The sequence below is a fragment of the Heloderma suspectum genome, chromosome 4 (genome assembly GCF_057233095.1).
Source record: "Heloderma suspectum isolate Gila_16-S chromosome 4, 16-S_ref, whole genome shotgun sequence".
In the NCBI taxonomy this organism is placed as follows: domain Eukaryota; kingdom Metazoa; phylum Chordata; class Lepidosauria; order Squamata; family Helodermatidae; genus Heloderma; species Heloderma suspectum.
Genome location: NC_139461.1, coordinates 296,706,000 through 296,728,839, shown reverse-complemented (window position 1 = coordinate 296,728,839; position 22,840 = coordinate 296,706,000). Strand labels below are relative to the sequence as shown.

At 40.7% G+C, this 22,840-nt stretch overlaps 1 protein-coding gene across 4 annotated transcripts in view; it reads right to left on the bottom strand.

Moving 5' to 3' along the window:
* Window positions 1–22,840, bottom strand: part of GNAS (GNAS complex locus) — a 304,178-nt gene that overhangs the window by 7,401 nt on the left and 273,937 nt on the right. For all 4 annotated transcript variants that reach the window (XM_084854281.1, XM_084854282.1, XM_084854284.1 and 1 more), the window contains exon 6: window positions 1,083–1,137. In XM_084854281.1, coding sequence (XP_084710407.1) covers window positions 1,083–1,137 — 55 coding nt within the window. The remainder of the gene's footprint in view (window positions 1–1,082; window positions 1,138–22,840) is intronic.

Genomic DNA, 22,840 nt, shown 5'->3' with positions numbered 1-22,840 from the left:
GCCTCAGATTATGAATAGAGCACCAGTGAGAAAAATATGGAAAAGGTAGCCTTTAAAGTACTTAGGTCCTAAGCTGCTTATGGCTTTAAAGGGTAAGAACAACATTATGGATCGGACACAGAAACAGACTTGCAACCAGTACAGATAAAACAAATTGGGTATGATATGTTCTAATCACTTTGTTCTGGTCAATACTCTGGCAGCAGCATTTTAGATGAGCTGAAGTTTCCAAACATTTTTCAAGAGCGGCCTCACACACAGCAAGTTACAGTAGCCTAGCCTGGGGGTACAGTAGCCTAGCCTGGCGGTAAACTGGGGCACGAATGACTGCAGTGACCCGACTCAGGTGGTCCACCCACCAACAGTCCTTCCATCTTGTCTGGCTTAAGTTTTAGCTTGTTAGATTCCATCCCGAGTATTGTGTGTGAGCGATATGAATGAGAACAAAGGAAGAAAGATACAGAGAAGTAGCACGCACATACATACACAAGAATCTCTATAGGTATATCTTTTAGTAAGGGCACAATCCTATGTTGATAGTTGGCAGCCTCTGAAGTTGGAGGCTGCTGAGTATCCTAATGCAGGGAGGCCCTGCATTTCTGCTGGACAGGCGATTTTGCCCATCTAGCTGTGGTGCTTTGGATCGGGAAGGAAGGAGGCTGGGGCAAGCATAGGAAGCTGTGTTAGGCAGTTTCCCTGGTCCCCTCCCCTCTCTGCCTCCAGGATCACCCCCCTTTCCCCATCTCCGCGTTCAGGTTTCCATGTGCGGAGAGGTAGCTGGCGCGGTTCTCTCCATGCTGGCTATAAGGGGAAGAGAGCATGGTTTACTGGCTCTGAGGTTGGAGCAGGGTCTCCAACCTTGGAGCCAGTAAACTGAACAATCCTATCCCCCCGCATCCCAGCCACTGTCTAGGGGGCCACAGGATTGCTCTCAAAATTAAGTATTTGTTAAAACCACACAGAGACTGAATATACAATTACATGAACTAAACAGTACAGTGTTAAAAAAAGTTAAACCTGCAAAAAGAGTGCAGATGTTCTCAAGAAATGTAAACTTATTTTCTTAAAGACATTTTACTCACCTGGTCAGATGGTGTGTATTCATTTTGCTTGACTATGTCAATCTTGTCTAGAAAACTAGAAGGAGAAAAAAAGTCTTAACTGGTAAATTCACACAATAGCCATAACTAAAACCCATGTATAACCTAAATAGCCTTTTTCAGGCATTTCTTACTGGCTTTTTATCAAATACTTCTATTTTTTATTGATATTTAGGTTTTTCTATCTACATTATTTAACATGTATTCTGTACTTAGCACAGTCATCCAGCAGAGGGCCAAAAGCATAGCTTGAACATCATACAATTTTACTGAAATAGCAATGTGAATGGATTATAAGGCACAGATAAAGACAAACTCAAACATTATACCATCACATAAAGAGAGACGATTGGGCCTCACTCAATCATGTATAAATTTTTTCAGAGTACTTCCACATGAAACAGAAAGCTGAATTTGCTACGTAGCTGAAGGTATACACATGTAGCTTAAGACATCTTGATTACCAGAAAAGTGTGGTTTTCTAAACAACAACATAACCGTTAAAACTCAGGGCATATTGCTTTGGGATGGTCTAGCTTCAGTTCTAGTGATATTGGAGGGATTCCCAATTTGCCCTAGGGAGTCTCAGAATATCTTTGAAGTGGACCAATTGGATTCAGGATTTAGCTAAATCCAATGCACGTTCCTAGTTCTAATTAGTGATGGGCAGGCTCTCCATGGCTCCCATTGGATTAGTTCAGAACTAAGGCAAGCTACTTCCCAAAATGCTAAGAACTCAGCTCATCAACACCCTTGCTCCAAAGCTGTCATTTCCAGCTAGGGATTTTAGAGGCTTGTAAGACTCTGCAGAAGAGTCCTGGTTGGAGCTCCGTTTTGCTGCCCAAGATCATGGGTACTTGGCAGTTGTCCAAAATTTGTGACTGCAAAGAAGTAAAGAGGCCTCGGGTGTGAAAAGTCTAGGGGTGAGTGTGTATGAGATGCAGGGGAGAAAAACATGCACCTCTGCAAAGAAGCTCGCTCTGCCCAGGCACATCTTGAAGTGATCATTACACCCCCGCGAACCTTGGGTCCCAAATTTGTACTGGATGCAGGCCTAGCGTCCACTGGCATCTCTAGTTCAAATACTGACTCTCATCGTAGTAAGGAAGCAGCTCAGTTTAACTATCCAGCTGTGGTCTGTTTCCCATCCAAACAAACTGGTTCACACCGTGTAGAGAGCATGTTGAGGCTGGTTTGCATCATTCCATGTAGTTGTTGTTGTTCAGTCGTTAAGTCATGTCCGACTCTTTGTGACCCCATGGACCATAGCACGTCAGGCTTTCCTGTCCTCTGCTCTCTCCTGGAGTGTGCTCAGGTTCATATTCATTGCATCGGTGATGCTATCTAGCCATCTCAGCCTCTGCTGTCCCCTTCTCCTTTTGCCTTCAATCTTTCCCAGCATCAGGGTCTTTTCCAGAGAGTTTTCTCTTCACATTAGGTGGCCAAAATATTTGAGCTTCAGCATCTGTCCTTCCAAGGAGCACTCAGGGTTGATTTCCTTTAGGATTGACTGATTTGACCTCCTTGCAGTCCAGGGGACTCGTAAGAGTCTTCTCCAGCACCACAGTTCGAAAGCATCGATTCTTCGGCGCTCAGCCTTCCTTATAGTCCAGCTCTCACAGCCATACATTACTACTGGGAAAACCACAGCTTTGATTATACGGACCTTTGTCAGCAAGGTGATGTCTCTGCTTCTTACTATGCTATCTAGGTTTGCCATAGCTTTCCTCCCAAGGAGCAAGCGTCTTTTAATTTCATGGCTACAGTCACCATCTGCGGTGATCTTGGAGCCCAAGAAAATAAAATCTGTCACTGCTTGCATTTCTTCCCCTTCTATATGCCAGGAAGTGATAGGGCCAGATGCCATGATCTTAGTTTTTTTAATGTTGAGTTTCAAACCAGCTTTTGCATTCTCCACTTTCACCCTCAACAAGAGGCTCTTCAGATCCTCTTCGCTTTCTGCCATTAGGGTGGTGTTCCATGTAGTAGATGTTATCAAATGGCCAGACTCCATTTGCCATGGAGTAGCTCACCATGCAGACTGGTAGCTTTTCCACCAGGCTATCAAAACCCCTCCTCACCTGCCCTTTGTTATGGCCTGATGAACAGTGCCTGATCCATGTGAATGAAGGAACAGCCTCCCATGTGGGAGCAGCCACAATTTAATCAATTTAAAGCAACACAGCACCCTAATGTGTAGTTTGGTCACGCATAGGAGAACTACACCAAGAATTCTTTCCGGTACTTGTGAGAAAAATCCAGGTAGCTGAGCCAAATGCCACAGAATTCACAGGGCACTTATGTATTAGCACAAAGCCAACAAAGAACAGTCCCACCAAAATCTCTGAACATGCCTAATAATAGAAAACAAGTGGAGCATTCAACGAACTATTACAGTGTGAAGCATTCCCCCCAACAGTCAGTCACTACTCCACCCCAACTGAGCATGCTCAGTCCTCATTGAGCTGTTTTGGGGTATTTTCCGCATTGAATCCCCCCCACCCCGATATTTTTGTATTTCTGCAAATCCTGATGCACCCCTGAGCCTGTTGATACCCACTGTTGTGCGTGCATGGAGCCTTTTTGGCTATGTAAGGATCCACTCTTGGAGAATCAATTTGCTATTAGCATATAGGATGATTGTAATTCTCAAGCTTTTTTTTCAAAATCCCTCTGACTGAAACCCTACAGCAGCTTCTCATAATCATGGAGGACGGGTGAAGTGCCAGATGACTGGAGGAGGGCTAATGTTGTCCCTATCTTCAAAAAGGGTAAAAAAGAAGAACCTGGGAACTACAGACCAGTCAGTCTGACATCAATCCCTGGGAAAATTCTGGAGCAGATGATAAAGCAATCTGTCTGTAAGCACCTTGTAAATCACAATGCAGTGATTACTTGAAGCCAACATGGATTTGTCAAGAACAAATCCTACCAGACTAATCTGATCTTATTTTTTTATCAAGTGCCCTCCCTTGTGGATTATGGGAATGCTGTGGGTATCATATACCTCGACTTCAGCAAAGCTTTCGACAAATGCCCCATGATATCCTGATGAGCAAACTAGTTCAAAGTGGGCTAGATGAAACAATGATGAGGTGGATCCACAGTTGGCTACAGAATCGGACTCCAAGAGTGCTTATCACTGGGGAGAGGTAACGAGCAGGGTACCGCAGGGCTCAGTCCTGGGCCCAGTGCTCTTCAACATTTTTATTAATGACTTGGAGTAGGAGGTGCAGGGAATGCTAATCAAATTTGCAGATGACACAAAATTGGGAGGGATAGCTAATACTTTGGAAGCCAGAAACAGAATTCAAAGTGATCTTGATAGGCTGGAGTGCTGGGCAGAAAACAAGAGAATGACATTTAATAGGGACAAATGCCAAGTTCTGCTCTAGGAAAACTCTAGGAAAAAGAAACCAAATGCACAGTTACAAGATGGGGGATACATGGCTCAACAACACTACAAGCGAGAAAGATCTTGGAATTGTTGTCGATCACAAGCTGAATATGACTCAACAATGTGATGTGGCTGCAAAAAAGGCCAATGCTATTTGGGGCTGCATTAAGAGAAGCATAGCTTCCAAATCCTGGGAAGTACTAGTTCCCCTCTACTCAGCACTGGTTAGGCATCATCTGGAGTACTGTGTCCAGTTCTGGGCACTGCACTTTAAGAAGGATGCAGACAAACTGGAGAGGGTTCAGAGGAGGGCAACAAAGATGATCAGGGGACTGGAAACAAAGCCCTATGAAGACAGACTGAAGGAACTGGGCATGTTTAGCCTTGAGAAGAGAAGACTGAGGGGAGACAGGATAGCGCTCTTCAACGACTTGAAAGATTGTCACAGAGAGGAAGGCCAGCATCTCTTCTCGATCATCCCAGAATGCAGGACACGGAATGGGCTCAAATTACAGGAAGCCAGATTCTGGCTGAACATGAGGAGAAGCTTCCTGTTACAGCACTACGACAATGGAACCAATGACCTAGGGAGGTGGTGGGCTCTCCCACACTGGAGGCGTTGAAGACGAGGCTGGACAGCCATCTGTCAGGGATGCTCTGACTTGGATTCCTGCACTGAGCAGGGGGCTGGACTGGATGGCCTTGTAGGCCCCTTCCAGCCCTACTATTCTATATTCTATTCCTGACCACTGGCCATACTGGCAGTGGCCGATGGGAGCTGAAGTCTAAAACATCTAGAAGGCACCAAACTGGGGAAGGCTGCACTAGAGAACTACTTCTCAAATTGTGGGTTGTGACCCACAACTGAGTTCTGATATATCCCTGGATAGGATGCATAATGAAGGATTTATTTCCCCTTAATTTCCAGGGGATTCCCCTGTCCCTTTCACTAGGCCAAAAGCGCCTGATCTCGTAAGCTAAGCAGGGTCAGCCCTGGTTAGTACTTGGATGGGAGACTGCCTGGGAATCAGGCTTCCTGCATTGAGCAGGGGGTTGGACTCGATAGTCTTGTAGGCCCCCTTCCAACCCTATGATTCTATGACTCTACTACAAGTTAGGCTGGTTCCCTCTCTGTATGGGGAACATGTGGCTCATTGGCTATGCTGGTTCACAACAATCCAACAATATCTGGAAGGCCATACTCCCCCACCCCTAACATGGCATGCTTAAACTCTGTTCAAATGCATCCTGTTCAACATACCTATATTAACATTAAAAAGGAATAAATATACAATAATACTTATGTGGTATTATTGTTGTGCTTTCTGTTGTAGAGGAAGAAAGCAGGACTTGAAAGATGGAGATAGTTTACAGCTGAGTCCCATTTCAAAACATTTGAGACATACTTCTCCCAAGTCAGTGCCTTGAGGATTCCAGATCCTAGAATTTCAGCTTTGTCCACTACAATAACTGTGTTAGTCTTATGCTTCAGTTATTTAAAAGACCAGGACAAGAAGTACCTTTTGAGACTAATTTTAATATAACTGTATTTCGCTTTACTGTATTTCGCTTTACTGTATTTATGTAGTAAAGCGAAATAAAGCTATATTTCGCTTTACTACAACAAAATTGAAAGTTTAAGATGTATTAAAGCTACCGTACAATCCTATGCATGTTTAGTTGGAAATAAGTCCCACTGTGTCTAATGGGACTTACTTTCCAGTGATGTTTACAATTGTAGCCTCCTAGTGCAAACCTACACATGTCTGTTCAGAAGTAAACCTCAGGTTATTCGATGGGGCTTACCCCCAGGTAAATGTGTATAAACTTTAGCCTCAGTTTTAAAAATATGTTACTTGACCAAGATTTTAAGGGGGAAAAACATTATGTGGAATTCAAATTCACAAGCCACTCAAGTTGGCAGCAAGAATTTTTGATCACTGGTTTACTTTTCACACACTGTTTATATGTGAGGAGGACCTACTCAAAAATCCAGAGCAGTGCAAAGCCCTCAAATTCTGATGTGTTATCTTGAAACAGTTAAAGACTAACGTTGGGACAAAGGATGGGATAGGCAGTATGAGGGCCATTTCCAAAATACATCAAAAACAAGCAAGAAGGAGCTAATTTACATACTTTCTTGAGGGGTAATTTATTTCATTATGGTTGTGAGTGCCACTTTTGGTGAAGAGTGGGATATAAATATAATAAACGTAAATAAAAAGATCTGCATATACTTTTCATAAACCTGGGAGGGTAGCTGGGGGGTGGGGCAGGATGGTAAACAATGCTTGGTGGATATGTTGCATTCCCCTAACATTGTTTGTATTCAGAATTCTGAATATTTCAAGTAGTGGGAGAAAAAATAAACTCAAGCTGTTCACCAAAACATTCTTGATTTATGGACTCAGGAATTAAGACAGTACAGAACAAAATGATTGGTTTTTATGTCTACTTGCATCCTTCTTCTGCTGTTCAGTATTCCCCCCCCCCAGTTTTTCTAATCTCTTTTTCTCTACAACTTTCAGAGTGTTACAATTTTTCTTTTTAAATGGAAGATGGGATGCATAACAAGATCGTCAGTGGATATTTGCTGAACAGCACTGTATAAGTGCTCTAGCAGCACAAATGAAAACAAGTCCTCAAGTGACTGGGAAGTTTGGAGTGGGTGGGTTATTATTATTTTAATTAGAAATGTCTAACCAGCAAACGACAATATATTATAGTAAATGCATGTTAATTATTATGGAATTCAAACTGCAGTGCCTGAATCATGTGATTACAATGCATATTTCAGGAGGAGGAGATGGGCAACTGGATGTCACTAACTTAAGAGTGCAATCACTACTGGGCTCAGGTTCTTCATAGTATATTCAAGTTTCATTTTTATAGCAAGCACCTAGAAAAATTCTTACTTTCCAACGCCACTGGTTTTGAATATGCTAGCACAGTTTGAGAACAAGCAAGTGATTTCCAAATACTGAAGTAGGAAAAAAAAGCACAACTGTCTTGCTGTTGTTTATGCAGACTATTTTTAGGCTTGTGATTTCCTTGAAAAGCACCAGCTACACAGGAGAGGCAGCACTAAAGTGCTCCACTGGAGATGGACCTCAATGGCTACATGCATGCTAGGTAAAACATGTTTGAATGCTATAAACATTCCTTCTGCCCTGGAAAACAAGTCCCAACATTTAACCAGCCAGAATTCAAAAACAAAACACATTCAGAGGAAAGCCTGTTATTGCACAGCCGTTACCACCCCAGCCTACAGCTTTTCCAACGGTAGTTATTTGCTCTTTTAAAAAAGAGAAAAGGGAGTGATGGGAGAACAAGTATTAAACTGGACTTAAAACTCAACCACAAATGCACTGAAGAGCACTCATTTCTGCACTGTGTTTGTGTGTGTGGGGGGGGAGGGATGTGACAAAGCAGCAAAAAACTACTGCAGAAGAAAGGGGCAGTTGTGCGTGATGCAACATCGGTGCCCCCAGCAACTTCTATGACATTATTACAATAGATCCCACGGCAGTCCGATACTGAGCAGTGCAGCCACTTGGATTGGTAAACTATCTTTTGCAAAACGAATAACATTACCAAAGTGCCTCCTTGATTCTTCTGTAGAGTGAGAGTTACTTCACGAAGTAAGAGAAATCTGTCTCTGGTCATATACTCCCTTGGGATAGGGAATGGTGACAAGATAGCATACTGTGTGTTTTAGATTTCTCTAAATTTGGATTCTGGCTTCTCAGAGCGTTGAGGGAAAGGAGAGCTATTGCCAGCACAAACTTCCTTATAAACATGTAGCTAAAGCAGCTGATTTGGTACTTGTAGAGCTTTGCATCCTGCACAAAGTTTTTACAACGGCCAAGAATTATAATCAGCAAACTCAATTTATCTTTCACGCATTTTGTGAAACCTGTAGCTATCTCACTTCTACCAAGATTGAATTTAGTGGCAAAAGAACCTCTGATTTTTAAAACTCTCTCTCTCTCTCTCTCTCTGAGGACAACTAAAAATATTTGTAAATGGAGCGCAGGCCTTAAAGTGGGGCTAACTCCCCATGTTCTAATATACACCAATCTCCAGATTACAAGATCTGCTCATTTCTACTCCCTCTTTAGCCTTGGCAAATACAATTTGCATTCAGATTATGAGCAACTGGATCAGTGACTAAGCGATGTTGCACTAGAAAGAGATTACTATGGAAATATTGATGCTTGAACCTCAAAGAGAAAGTTCCACCTTTGTTCCCAACAAAACAAGAGAAAGAAAAAAAAAAAGAAGAGAAAGAAGTTTCAAAAACTCCAAACTATCTTGCCATCTACCTTCACCCTTTTTGAAAAAGTTGGGGGGAAGAGTAAAAGAACAAGTCCCTTCTTTAGCATTAATCCCCATTCCCAGGGGAAAAAAGTCCCAGAAATCTTGCTAACCTTTTCAACAATCACTTGAATTTGTATCCTTTGTAACCTAATGAGAGGTTGACAGACATGTAAAGATGCTCAATCTGGATAAAAGAGCCGTTTGTTCTGAGAGAATATATGAAAAGTTTATCTGAACAGACAATGTACATGGTTAGAATGAAAACCAGTTTGATTTCTAGTGATATGGTTTATGTCCTTATATCAGACGCAAAATGGTGACGTTTCCTACTTTTTGACACTTCTGCATCTTCTCTCTATATATACCATTTATGCTGTGCCTGAAGTTTACTTTCAGAAGACTTTAGAAAACATGCACTTTTAGATGAACAATTTTCTTATGCCTCTATTTACCTCCCTACCGAACACTGTGGGAAATTTGTTATTTCAAGGAAAAGCATGGTGCCTGGAGGTCTCTGGCGAGTCCATAAGAACAGAGAATGGAATATTAAATAACTTCTCAAACTTCTGCTTTTAGGTCCCAAGTTTAACAAGACATATTGACATTAATTGTTATGAAATGTGCAGGAGCAAGGATGTTGTTCCTCTGTATAAAATGAAACAGAACTGCTAACTTTTTTTAAAAAGCCTTTTGAAAATGTAGATGAAACTTGTCAACAATAGGGTCTTTGCTGCAAAGAGAAGGGGATGCTATGCCAAAAATAAGACACGGTAAAATGTGAAGTCTATTTAGCGTTAACATATAACGCGTATGCAACGAACTGCATTGTGTCTTTGTTCTAGACTTCTCAAAATTTAGATTCTTAAACCATAGATGTGAATAGACAGGAACCAGATGGAGCTTTGCTTTTCTAACATTATTTTAAGTGTTCAAAGCACAGTAATATATTATGTCAATAATCCATGCAACAGCCCTGTGAGAGAGGAACGTATCTTCACATTGGAATTGGGAAGGGACTAAAGCTGAGAGAAGAGTGGTTTACGTAAGGCCATTCAGTTTATGGCTGAAGTGAGATTTTGAACAAGAGACTTTCCAGCTCACGTTTCTAGCCACTGTGCGACACCAACGTACTCAAAAAATATTCACACAATTTAAAGTACTTAGAAGGGAGGGAGGAGGAAACACTGTTAAATTGAAATACCTACCCAATTCTTTAAAACACACAAATAAAGTTTATAAAAAATAAGCATAACTAGTCAAAATAATCCCCTATATTTAGAATTTAGAGATGAATCACTCTTCTCTTGCTTCTCAATATATTGGCACATGTAAAGAGACATTACACACGAATTTCAGACCCACTGTAGTACTAATAAAAATATTGACTATAATACTATGTCACCACTGCAAGCAAAAGCATTTGTTTATGAAAATAAAACCATACCTTTTCACTGATGTTTCATGTTTGCATTTTGAAGCTGATTATATGTAGCAAGGGCTAATAACTGAAGTACACATGTAACTCTGAATGCAGTTTTTAAAAAAGCACTGCACTGAAAAGTTTAACCTTATTCAAAATTACATAGATAAATATATTCTGGAGTTTGTGGGAGAAACAGCAAATGTGGGTTGCAATGTAAAAATAGCTTTAACGGAGGAATCAGCTTTAATTACAAAAATCACTGGAGAGCATTCCAGCCACTTGGAGGCGGAGGGGCACCACTGGTCAAATTTTCAAGCAAATAATGAGAAAGCAATGAAGTATGACTCTATATATTTGGAATCATCTTCTGTTAATCATTTTTCAGTTCCTTATATGGTGTATGAATGCACAAAGTGCGTATTTTAAAAAAACACATAATTAAAACTACTCAATATGAAGCTTTCAACTACTGTAGATTATTGCATTACACTACAGTAAGGAAAAAGACAAGCAAAATAAACCTTCTTTGAAGAACAGCCTTCTTCTGCTTTGCTACTCCTTTCTCGAATGTGTAATAAAAATGCAAAATGCAGTGTGGGTATCAAACTCTGTGTTTAGTTACTGTAAGGGAGAATAAGATCTACACCTTTCCCAAATTCCTCGGGGCCCTAAAGAACACAGAGAAACACAAGAAAAGGAAAGTCTATTTAAAGAAACTGTACATGTCTTTCTTTTTTCTCTTTCTGCCTATCTAAAGTTAGTCTGGCTTAGAGGATGCACCAACTTTCCCAATCAGTTTTACATTACAGCACAAGTCCAGAAATAGCTCCCAGCCGCCTTGGCCTCTAGCACGGTTGTCATGACAATGGAACCACAGTTCTATAAATAGATCATCAGCACCAAATCTTGTGAGACACATCTGGAATGGGGCCAGCCAAGCCCCAGCTTGACAAATAAAAATAGGCACAGGCAGTTGGAGAGGCTGGAAAGGTAAAATACATCTCTCAACTTGTACACAAAGACAATCAGAACTGGGCAGGGAAATAACTCTGATTGTTTTTTAATGCAGGATTGGTTTTATGGTAGGGTTATAAAAACATGAAGGCTACATTATTCATACAAAACCTGCAGTTATGTGTTTTCGCTGATTTTTTCCATCCCCTCCTGCAGTCTGTGGCAAACCATGTCATTTCGAGACTCTTAACAGTGTAATTTCTTGCCTGTGAGGGAGGGTGTGTGGGTGTGCATACGCTCCCCCCCCCCCCAGTTGCTTTTCTTAATATTTTGGACTGGGTTCAGAACTTTTTTCTGTTTGGAGGGCATTAACTCCATATGCTTTAAGATGGCAAGAATGTGGGCAAATGTGGCAGCTTTCCACACAATTCAAAACATTCCAAGGACTATGTTACACTCTATGTTTTATTCTGCTTAGCGATTTTAAAAGTCGGAAGCCTTTAAAGTGATTCCTATTTCACCTCATTAAAGAAAATGATCGATGTCTTATGCTGAATGGCAATCTATAAGCATGCTTGCTCAGGAATTATAAAATGGGAAAGCTGATTTAAGTTTACTCCCCCCTCCCCCCGATGATTTAAATCAGTTCCGCTAGTGGGGAAACACACATCACGATGGGAGTAAATTATACAACATTACAGAGAGGGAGTACTCAACATGGCTGAGCCTTTAATGGAGAAGGATCCTCCAGAAAGAAGTCCTCTCCTATACAGTTTACATGCACATCAGGCCATATAACCATTAATGAAAAAAGTAGTACGAGTCTGTGATTTTTAAAGACATGTATTTATGTTGTGTCCACTTAGATTATGAACAGAACTACAGTTAAAAGATGTTGAAGAAGTGGTCTGGACGTCATGATAAACTATGTATTATTGTGATGGAAATGAGCTGCAGCAAACCTTGGGTTCATGTGCCCCCCCTTCCTGCTCTGGTACGGCCATGAAGAGGAGATAGGAAGCTTTTGCTTTTATCAATTGCAGCTTGCTATTCTATCCAAACCCAATAAACTGTGGCTAATCTTAACTAAACCATGGGTTATGTAGCTGGCTTGTTTCAACAAACCACAGTTAAGATTAATTATAGTTAAGATTAACACTAGTTTAGGGTTCAGACATAATACTAAATTGCAATTAATAAAAACAGAATCAAAAGCTCCTGATCACCTGCTTGTGGCCACACTGGAAGACAGGGTAAGTGGAAGTATATGAGCCCAGGGCTTGCTGCGGTTCACTCCTGTCATGATAAACCCCCAAAACTGGTTCAAGTTTTCCACATGTTAGAACTGTTTGTGTTAATACTGCTTGGAAAAATACCACCCCAATTTCTCTCACTTGCAGCCAATTCCAGCCAAATCTGAACTGAAATATTGTTGAGATAAAAACAAAGCATTCAAAGCCTTTTAAAGAGCAATCCTATGGTCTCAGGAGAGCATCCCAGGGACCACAGGATTCTAGGGAGTCCCCCTCCCCAAGGCTATAGACACTGATACAACCCTGGAATCCGATTCCTCCCTCCTCCCCCTCTCAGCTGCTGTGGAAAGAACCATGCTGGTTGCTTTCCGAGGTTGCAAAAGCAGCCTCTGAGGACCTCTGAGAAGTCTGCACGGGTGGATGGGGAGGGGAGAGACCAGGATATGATGCTTCCTATGGACTCTTCAGCCCCAGCCCTGCCAGCATGACTACTCACTCTAGACAGACTGAGAGGCCTGTCTGGAGGGAAAAAAAGAGGATGGAGAGGCAGCGGCCCACACTCAGAAGCCTCCAAGATCGGAGATGTCCCTCTAACGAGGGCGCAACCCATAGGATTGCATCCTTAAAGACGCTGCATAATCTTATTTTACTATTGCCATGTTATATTCAAAGTTTCATTCACAACAGCAGAGGAATTGTCTATTTTTAGAACATGGTCTCAGTCAATCTATTAAATTACAGGATTGCTAGTTTTAAAAATGGAAAGTTTAGAAGTGACGATTAGGAATATAAGCTATCAATGTCCAAGGAGGGCAACTGAACCAAGTCTAAGCGCAGATGTGAATATGTAACTGTTCTATTGACTGTAATCTAAATCCGTATAATTTGCAAGTTATGCCAATCTAAGCAATTTGGACTCAAGGTCATACTAAAACCTAACAGATTTTATTAAAGAGCTCAGAAACAGTTAACAGTTAAACAGTAATTAAAGAGCCACAAAAAAGTAAGTAAATAGTCATAACCGCTATTTCAGCTACTGCAGTGAAGTAGAGAGGCAACACACAGAATATTAAACCTAAGAAGATTTGGTGTAAATACTATCGGGACTGCAGATGGAATGAAACTATTGCATCTGCAATAAGCATTTAAACAGGAATAAAAGCTGCCCTAAACACCATAGAGAAACTAATGCCGGCATTCAATGCAAACTGCACCATCAGCCCACAGGATTCCTTTAGGTCCCTACATGGATATTTTCATTTCTAAAAATTGTAGCGTAAGCATCCTACAGACCCAAATCTATATGCAAGCCTTCATCTCTCCCACCCCCCAACCACATACAATTTTGTCTGCTTGCAATCTGAACAATGTACATTTCAGAATGTAGCAGCTTGCATATAAATACCTTGGAAAATTTTACACTGTAACATACTGGTTACATAGGCATTCAGAATTTCCATTTGGTTGTGCTGAACAGAGCCTAATATGCCCAAGTGCCAATGGTTTAAGGACCTAAAATCAATGCCAGGGCCTGGTTAGAAAAAGAACTACAGAGTCAGAACAGGCTTTGCAGTTACTAATCTTCAGAGAAATCCCTATCCTTCAAACAAAAGCTGTTATTTGGCTTTGCATGTGCAAACACAGAAATGGGAGAAAATGCTTCTGTTCTCCTCTTAAGGCTAGACTACAAGACCCTCAGGTCTCTGCAAGGAATAAAGCCTGCTGCTCTGAACTATCAGACCACTCTCTCTTGCTCTCCTTTACATCAGACAGTGATGAACATAGCCCTGTTATGCATTTCAGCATTCTTACTTCCAAAGATCACATTTCTTACAGCCTGTATGAGCAGCAAAGAATTAACACAACCATTATACCCCTACCCAGAGAATCTGTTCACCAAAGCAGAAAAGTGTTTAATAAATAAAGTTCACAGGGTAGAGAAATGAGGTAAACTGTATGAATTCAATTACTGATAATATTTGGATTCTGAGAGAAGCTCCAGACTCAAGAGACCAGGATTCAAACAACTGCACTAGCTCCACATGTTCCAAGTTCTGAGGCTTGGAGATGCACAGCAGCACCTTATCCCCACACCCATGTTGCCTGGCATATCACTTCTGAAACTGAAGGCAGTCTTCAAAAGCAATTCATCACATGGCATGAGGCTGCTTTTCAAAAGGAAAAAAAAAGTTTAAAACCCCACTAAAAACAAACCCTCTCTATGAAAGCAGGCCCAAAAAGCAAGAAGTGAGGAACATTTAGCAGTTCCTGTTACTTTTCTAAAAGCAGCCTGTAAAAATCAGAAGAGAAATTAATGAAGGTGTCTGCCAGGACTAGAGATGTAAAATTTCTGGAAATTTTGAGGCCATGGAAAAAAACATTTTTTCCTGGGGAAAAAATGGAAATTTTGGGGGAAATGAAAAATAAGCAGTACTTATTTTTTTTAGTGCTCTTTACAGATCTAAAGTCACTTTGTTACTTTAAGAAAGCCTTCCCCAACCTGGTGCCCTCCAGATATCTTGGATTTCAGCTCCCATCAGCCTCAGGAGAAATGGCCAATGGTCAGGAATGCTGTGAGCACTGTAGTCCAAAACACCCAGAGGGGACGAAGTTGGGGAGGGCTCGCTTAGGAACATAAAGCAGCCTTTCTGTTCCAAAAGTTATTTTATGTATAACTTAGTTTGCTCATGAGATTGTCGTTATATTTCAAAAAGTAAACTCAGGGCATCATCCTATGGGTTGAGCCCTGGGTATTCACGCCTGCCTCTCTGCAATTTAGGTAGACGGGTGATTCTGCCTGTCTAGTGGAGGCTTTGGGGAGGGAAGGAGGCTGAGGTGGCCATAGGAAAGATCGTAGGACTGCCCCCCCGGTCTCCTCCCCTCCCCTGGGAATGCCCCCATCTCCGTGCACGCTATGTAAGGGACATAGGATTGCTCCCTCTGAAAATTTGCAATTATTGCCTGAATAGATTACAACTACATTAAATGACTGCTACAGCATCAGAAACACATCAATCTATAGAACAAAGCCCGAACTGTCAAGAATGAACGTAACTGTCAAGAATGCACAATGGTAACTCTACTCGCATGCTGGGAAACTGAGCATAAACATCTATCAGTAAAATACATTTCCGATCAATAATTTTCAATAAAGAAAAGAGGACTAAAAAAAATCATTCCCTCCCATGGTTTCATTATTTCCAGACATTTTACATATCTAATCGTTCTATAAAAATGTTCTTATTAGATAGCTGGGTTTTGAAGAGGCAGAGGAACTAGAGATCAAATCGCCAACATTCGCTGCATCATGGAGAAAGCAAGAGAATTCCAGAAAAACGTCTATTTCTGCTTCATTGACTATGCTAAAGCCTTTGATTGTGTGGATCACAACGAACTGTGGCAAATTCTTAAAGTGATGGGAGTACCAGACCACCTTACCTGTCTCCTGAGAAACCTGTCAAGACAAGGGTCAAGAAGCAACAGTAAGAACCAGAGATGGAACAACCGAGTGGTTCAAAATTGGGAAAGGAGTACGACAAGGCTGCATATTGTCACCCTGCTTATTTAACTTATATGCCGAGTACATCATGAGAAACACCGGGTTGGATGAATCACAGGTCGGAATTAAGATTGCCGGGAGAATTATCAACAACCTCCGATATGCAGACGATACCACCCTAATGGCAGAAAGCGAAGAGGATCTCAACAGCCTCTTGCTGAGGGTGAAAGAGGAGAGTGCAAAAGCTGGTTTGAAACTCAACATTAAAAAAACTAAGATCATGGAATCTGGCCCCATCATTTCCTGGCATACAGAAGGGGAAGAAATGCAAGCAGTGACAGATTTTATTTTCTTGGGCTCCAAGATCACTGCAGACGGTGACTGTAGCCATGAAATTAAAAGACGCTTGCTCCTTGGGAGGTGGCAAACCTAGACAGCATAGTAAGAAGCAGAGACATCACCTTGCCGACAAAGGTCCGTCTAATCAAAGCTATGGTTTTCCCAGTAGTAATGTATGGCTGTGAGAGCTGGACTATAAGGAAGGCTGAGCACCGAAGAATTGATGCTTTCGAACTGTGGAGCTGGAGAAGACTCTTACGAGTCCCCTGGACTGCAAGGAGGTCAAATCAGTCAGTCCTAAAGGAAATCAACCCTGAGTGCTCATTGGAAGGACAGATACTGAAGCTGAAATATTTTGGCCACCTAATGTGAAGAGAAAACTCTCTGGAAAATACCCTGATGCTGGGAAAGACTGAAGGCAAAAGGAGAAGGGGACGACAGAGGATGTAATGGCTAGATAGCATCACCGATGCAATGAATATGAACTTGAGCACACTCCGGGAGAGAGCGCAGGACAGGAAGGCCTGGCATGCTATGGTCCATGGGGTCATGAAGAGTCGGACACGACTGAACGACTGAACAACAACAGAAATCATTTTGGGGGGAATAAAGACTGGGTAGCAATATATAAAAACTCTGTCTTAAATTCTAAAAAAAATTCACAATCCAAAGCTGTTCAATTTTTCAGAAAAAAACAAAACAAAAATGGTCCTCAGAAAGAAACCAGATTCCTCCCCGCCTGCATTTTTCCAGTTTTCTTCCGGGCCGTCACATCTCTAGCTAGGACATATTGCAATATCTGCTAATACAGATTGCAATATAGATTTCCTACACAACATTATGTACTGACTATACATCGTGCTGGATGTGCTAGTCACCTGCACGTTGCATAATGCAGCATTGTTGAACCTTAGACCCTGGGACCAAATTCAGTCCTCTGAAGTTCTCCAGACAGCCAGGTCTCCTTCCCCTAGTCCCAACCCCTTTCCCCTAAGCAGCAATCATTTGGTGGTTTCCAGATTTTTGCAGTTTTCTCCCCATTCTGAATGGTTGAAATGTCTCTCCTAAGGCTTAGTTACTGGCAATAAGAGCTTTAAGCTAAAATACGCTGGTATTTTTGTCCCACCACATTTTGCTTTCAGTCCCACCCACCAAAGGAATGCAGCCCCCAACAGCTTATCCAAAATTGAATTTGATCCTTAGGCTGAAAGAGGTTCGACATCCCTGGCATAATGCAACAGGGTGCCTGAACATACCAGTCTGGACAGCTGTCCAGACTGGTATTGGAGCAGTAACCAAAGCCATGCTTGGGGTGCTAGTACGACATGAAATTTCCTCTGCCACCCCTGGGCATTCTCATTCCCCAATACTGCCTGCCTTGAGGAGGCCACTGGAGAGCCTACTAGAGCAAAGTTCTACCTTGTACCTGTAATATATTTTATTCTACTTCATTACTGAAAACAAATCATGTTTATCCAACCATATCTCAAATGTTAGCTCAATGAGCTGCAGAAATGCTTTGTTGGCTAGTAAATGATGCTACTTTATCCAGCAGTGGCACATTCATGCTTTACTGTGCATTTCTGGCTATTTCATCTTAAGTATACAGAAGAACTGTAATAAGTGCAGGATAGGGCAATAAAATGCTGAGTAATTTAACCTTCTTTCATACAGGAGGTTAAAACCTCAGTCTAGAATGGACAAAAGGGGATTTCCACCATCTTTTCTGAGCTTCGTGAAAACATTTAACCTAATTACATCTCTCCCTCACTATGATGTTTGGACTTCCTACTTTGAAGTTATGTTCTTTAAAATAATTAAGCCCTACGAGCAAAGCATTATCTGACTTAATATAAACCATTTCCAACAATTAAGTCTATGTATGCCCAGATCACATTTCCCCCCAATTCCCACAATTTCCAATAAAATATCCTGTTCCTAAATTGTCCCGTTTCTGGGAAAAGGTACAGTAGCATTGCTACAATAAGTTCCAACATAAAGTGCCTGGAAGGCAATAGGGAGTAAGTGAAATTGTTGGAACAATGCAGTCTTGGGATATCCAATGAACCTGAACAATGGATTCTATAACCTTCAAACAATTTTCAAGGGCAGATTCATTTAAAGCTAGTGAGATCTAGGCCACTGCCAGGGCATTCCAAGCTAGGCAGCACTTCAAGCCTGTTAGCCTAAGTGATCAGTAGAGGGCCAATCCCTATTTATTTCATTTACATAAATAAATAAATTAAAATTCAAGTATCCCAAACTATAGTTATCCCTTATTCACAAGTCTCTCTAATCAAGGAGATGAATGAAACTATAGGGCTACAGTACTGAAAAACTATTCCAGATGCATGCTGGAAAGATGGGTGGGTGCTATTAAATTATTCAGCCAACAGATGTCTTAAAAATAACCAGTTTACTGTTACACTGTTTTAACCAGAAGGGGGTACTTGTTTTACAAACAGAATAAGTGAACGTTGCAAGCCCCAATGGAAACTTATTTTAATCTGAATTGGTATAAACCTTTATAAAACTCTTTAAAATCAGGGATGGGCAACATTTGGCCCTCCAGAAGGTTTGGCCTACAACTCCCACCATCCCTCACCATGGGCCATGCTGGAGGCTGATGTGAGTTGTAGGCCAAAACATATGGAGTTGTCCACCCCTTGAAATTGACTCCTTCATGCTTGGAAGGTAAACCAAATGTAGAAGTATGGATTTGTGAAGTGCGAATTTCCACATACGGATTTATGATATAACTTAAATCTTAAATAGATTTCATTTTAATGAACCAAGTCCTTCTGTAGGTATCTGTCACATTTAATCCTGCAAAGACAGGCAAAAATATATTCAAATGCCTGTTACATATATTGGAAATGTGGTATAACAGATTTCATGCCCACTGGTGGAAGTATAATAAAATTAATACCTTTTTGAAAAATATTATTTCACATATAAATCAAATGGACACACCCTATATATTTTATTGGGTTTCCTTAAGAATACAGTACAGTTAGGTATGAAACTGAACACCTGCAAAAATCCTGATAGCAGCTAAATGGCATTCTATTAGAATACTGACAGAAAAGAAATCTCTGAATAAGGCTTATATAGCTATAATGTTGAAATTCACAAAAATGGTAAGCTTATGAGAAGGTAAGCAAAAGAAAGAAAAATTTGAGCATTCTTGGGCTCCATTTCTTTATATGAGTAAAAAAGGCAATACTGATATAAATGATTATAAAGCTTTCTCACTGATGTAATTACTACTGCATTTTATGGTTTAGAAGATCAGTGTTGAAGCCACCTTGTGTGCCTTTTTGGCAGAAAGGAGGAATATAAATTAACTAAGTAAAGGTAATCAAAATTAGTATTGTCTTCTTGTTTCCCTGTTCTCAGATTTTGATCTTTAACACACACACACACACACACACTTATGTCTCTGTGTGTGTGTGTGTGTGTGTGTGTGTGCACACACATGTGCATGTATGATAAGGATGTATGTTTTGTGTGTTTCTAATAAAAATGTAAAAAAAATAAAAAGATGATAAAAAGTTCCTAACTGGAAAAGTAGTGTTTCTTCAATTAATTTTTAAATTTATGCTAAAACACTTTGATTCAAGAGCTAGTATTTGAATTATTTTAATAATCAGCTTAAAAATATAGGGAAAAAGCATGAATTAAAAGGTTTAAAACCCTGATAAAATAGCGCTTACTGGAAAGGTAATAGTGAGGGTGTGCCCAAGTGATAAGCCCATCCACCTGATACATCACTGCACAAGTCAAACCTATACCTCCTAAAAACAATGGAAGAGTGGCATGAAGATGACCTACATACATCTGTGGAGACTGTGCTACTTGTTGTTGTTTTTTTTGTAAAGCTGGCTTTTCTGCTGTCTGAAAGAAGATGGAAGAAGGGAAAACACAGAAGGACAATAATGATGCTGTCATGTAAAAATGGGTGAACAAAACATGAGTATTCTACAGTAAACACCCAATGTGGAAGCATCCCATTGCCATCAGAATCTTGCTTTGTCAAACTGTAAAATTATAAAAGCATTGCCAGTCCTTCTGCTTACTAGTGCTAAACTGATAAAATTACTGAAACTAAAGTCACTGTAAAATATTCAACAACCTTGACAGTTAAGCAAAACAAAAAAAACTTCAGACTCTTTTCTCAACAGATGCACTCGTCTGTAACACTAAGTCATGGTTTATGTTAACCATGGTTTATTACTTTTGTCATGAATTGTCTTGCGGATGAACAAACCAACTGCGGCTTGTTTTCCCTATTTTTGGTTTGTTTATCTCCTGCCCATTTTGCCAGCCTTTAGAGTGGTTTCATTTCCATGCTGCTCTTGTTGAGTGATTTTGTTTCACGGTGGAAAGCAGTACAAACAAGTCAGGGATAAACCACGGTTCTGGGTTCAGACATCATGATTGGTTTCAACAAGCCAAACTTCATAAGCTAACAACAAACCATGCTTTCTATTTGAAGTTTGTAGCCAGTTAACAAACCATGGTTTGTTTGTGGAAATGGGTTTGGACACAAGAAGCCAGATTTCAACAAACCACACCATGGCTTAGTGTTATGTGCAAGCCAGGCTATCAAGTGTCAAAGCAGACACTTTGATTCTGTACTAATTTTATTTATGGCATTTATATGCTGCTTTCCCTGCAATCCTTGCAATATACCAAATGTCATGTTGCATTCAGAAATCCAGGTTTTGACCTGATCTGGTCATGGGAAACTTCGGCATGGATTAGTCCTTCACAGTAGTATCTCATGCAGTTCTTATCTTAGGAGCTGTGACTCCAATGGCAGAAAGTTTCTTTATAGGACCTACCTAATAATATCTGTTCCACAGCTGAAACTTTGAACAGCTCCTACTACTAAATGTATGCATTTCTGTTATCCCTCAGAAGCACGCTCTTGCATCTGTTTAGAGAAATTTAAAATATGACTCCGAGTTTCAGCAATGAAAGAAAATAAGCCAGTATTCAGGGATGCAATTCCCAATACAGCATGGTATAATTCGATGAGAAGGTAAGATTACCATCATTTCTTTTCATGGTGATGTATATTCCAGTTGGTGAAGCAATTTAAAATCATGCAAACTGTAAAACAAAGTTATGAATGTCTGAATTAAAGTAGCAACACCACTGCATCTGCATATTTTAGAAAGTTATTTGTGGGTTCAATTTCCAGTCAAATTCTGTGAGTCTATCCCAGCTAGCATCGTACTTTCATACAGCAATGTTTCCCACCAGCAGCACTAACACTCTTGAACATTACTTTACAAGCATTCATGAGAAAACCAACCGTAGTGCCCACAAAGGTTTTTGTTTTGTATTCTGCAATATTCACAATTTTCTCAATAAAGAGATTTGGCTTGGACTACCTCCTTAGTCTCCACCTCCCAACTGCACCAAAATGGAGACAGTGGGACAGTAATTACCAAACACAAGAAATAGTTAAATAATTAAAGGCTTGTGCAAGTCCAAAGAACCAACCCACAGAGGAGGAAGCTTGCTGTGTGGGCAGGTAATTCTGTCCCATCTCTACACGGAAGCATTCAATCACTTTCAACACAGAGATGCTGTAGAATTAGAAGACTGCATAGGAAACTATTATATCTCTGCAGGAGCCACTGCTCTGGGCTTGCCTCTTTCTAATCAGTTTCTGGTGGAGGTAAGTTATTCTTCCCCAATTCTGCACTGGAGCATTCAATCCCTTCCAATACAGAACTGCAGAATTAGGAGGTGGCTGCAAGGCACTAATTCTCATGCCCAGTGCCAGAAAATATGGTAAGGCTGGAAACTGATGGTGGCAAGGGGAGCGCACAGTGTAAGGAGCTAATAGTATACAGAGGAATTGTTGCATCTCTCCTCTGCGGGTAGAGGCCAGAATGCTCCTATATGGGATCAAACATATGTCAGGACATGAATCTGTGCAGATATGTACAAATATTAAAGGAATGATTCAACAGACTTCTGGCTTACCTATTGCTGTTATACCTGTAACAAGTTTCTGACTGAAGTACAGCGTGTGCACAAACAGAAAACAATTCCAGGATTTCCATTTGTTTTGCACTACTATAATTAGAACTTCTGGATTATGATTTGAATTCTAAAGAGTAGTAGGGATTCTGGTGACAGTGGGGGAATCAAGTGGTACAAAAAGGCAAAGTACGGAATTCAGCATTAAAGGGATGTGTGACTCCACGCTATGTTTAACTTGCATGCAGAGTTTCCTAGCAAGATATTGTACTTCCCACAATAATCAAATTTGATCACTAGTAGTTATATGTCTATACCAACATTACCTCCTTGTATGTCAACCAGAGTGTGAAATGCAATGTAGGAACTGAAATCCCTAGAGTGGATTGAAGAGGACACCTTTTATAAGGATGTTAAGCTTCACAGGGGATTCCGAAGAGACCAAGTGCTTACTTCAACTAGCAAGTGCATATAAGCCTTTGGTATCCTGTTTATATTAACATTTCAAGTTAAACTGATACTTATTATTTCGTCTAGTGGCCATGCCCTGAGTGA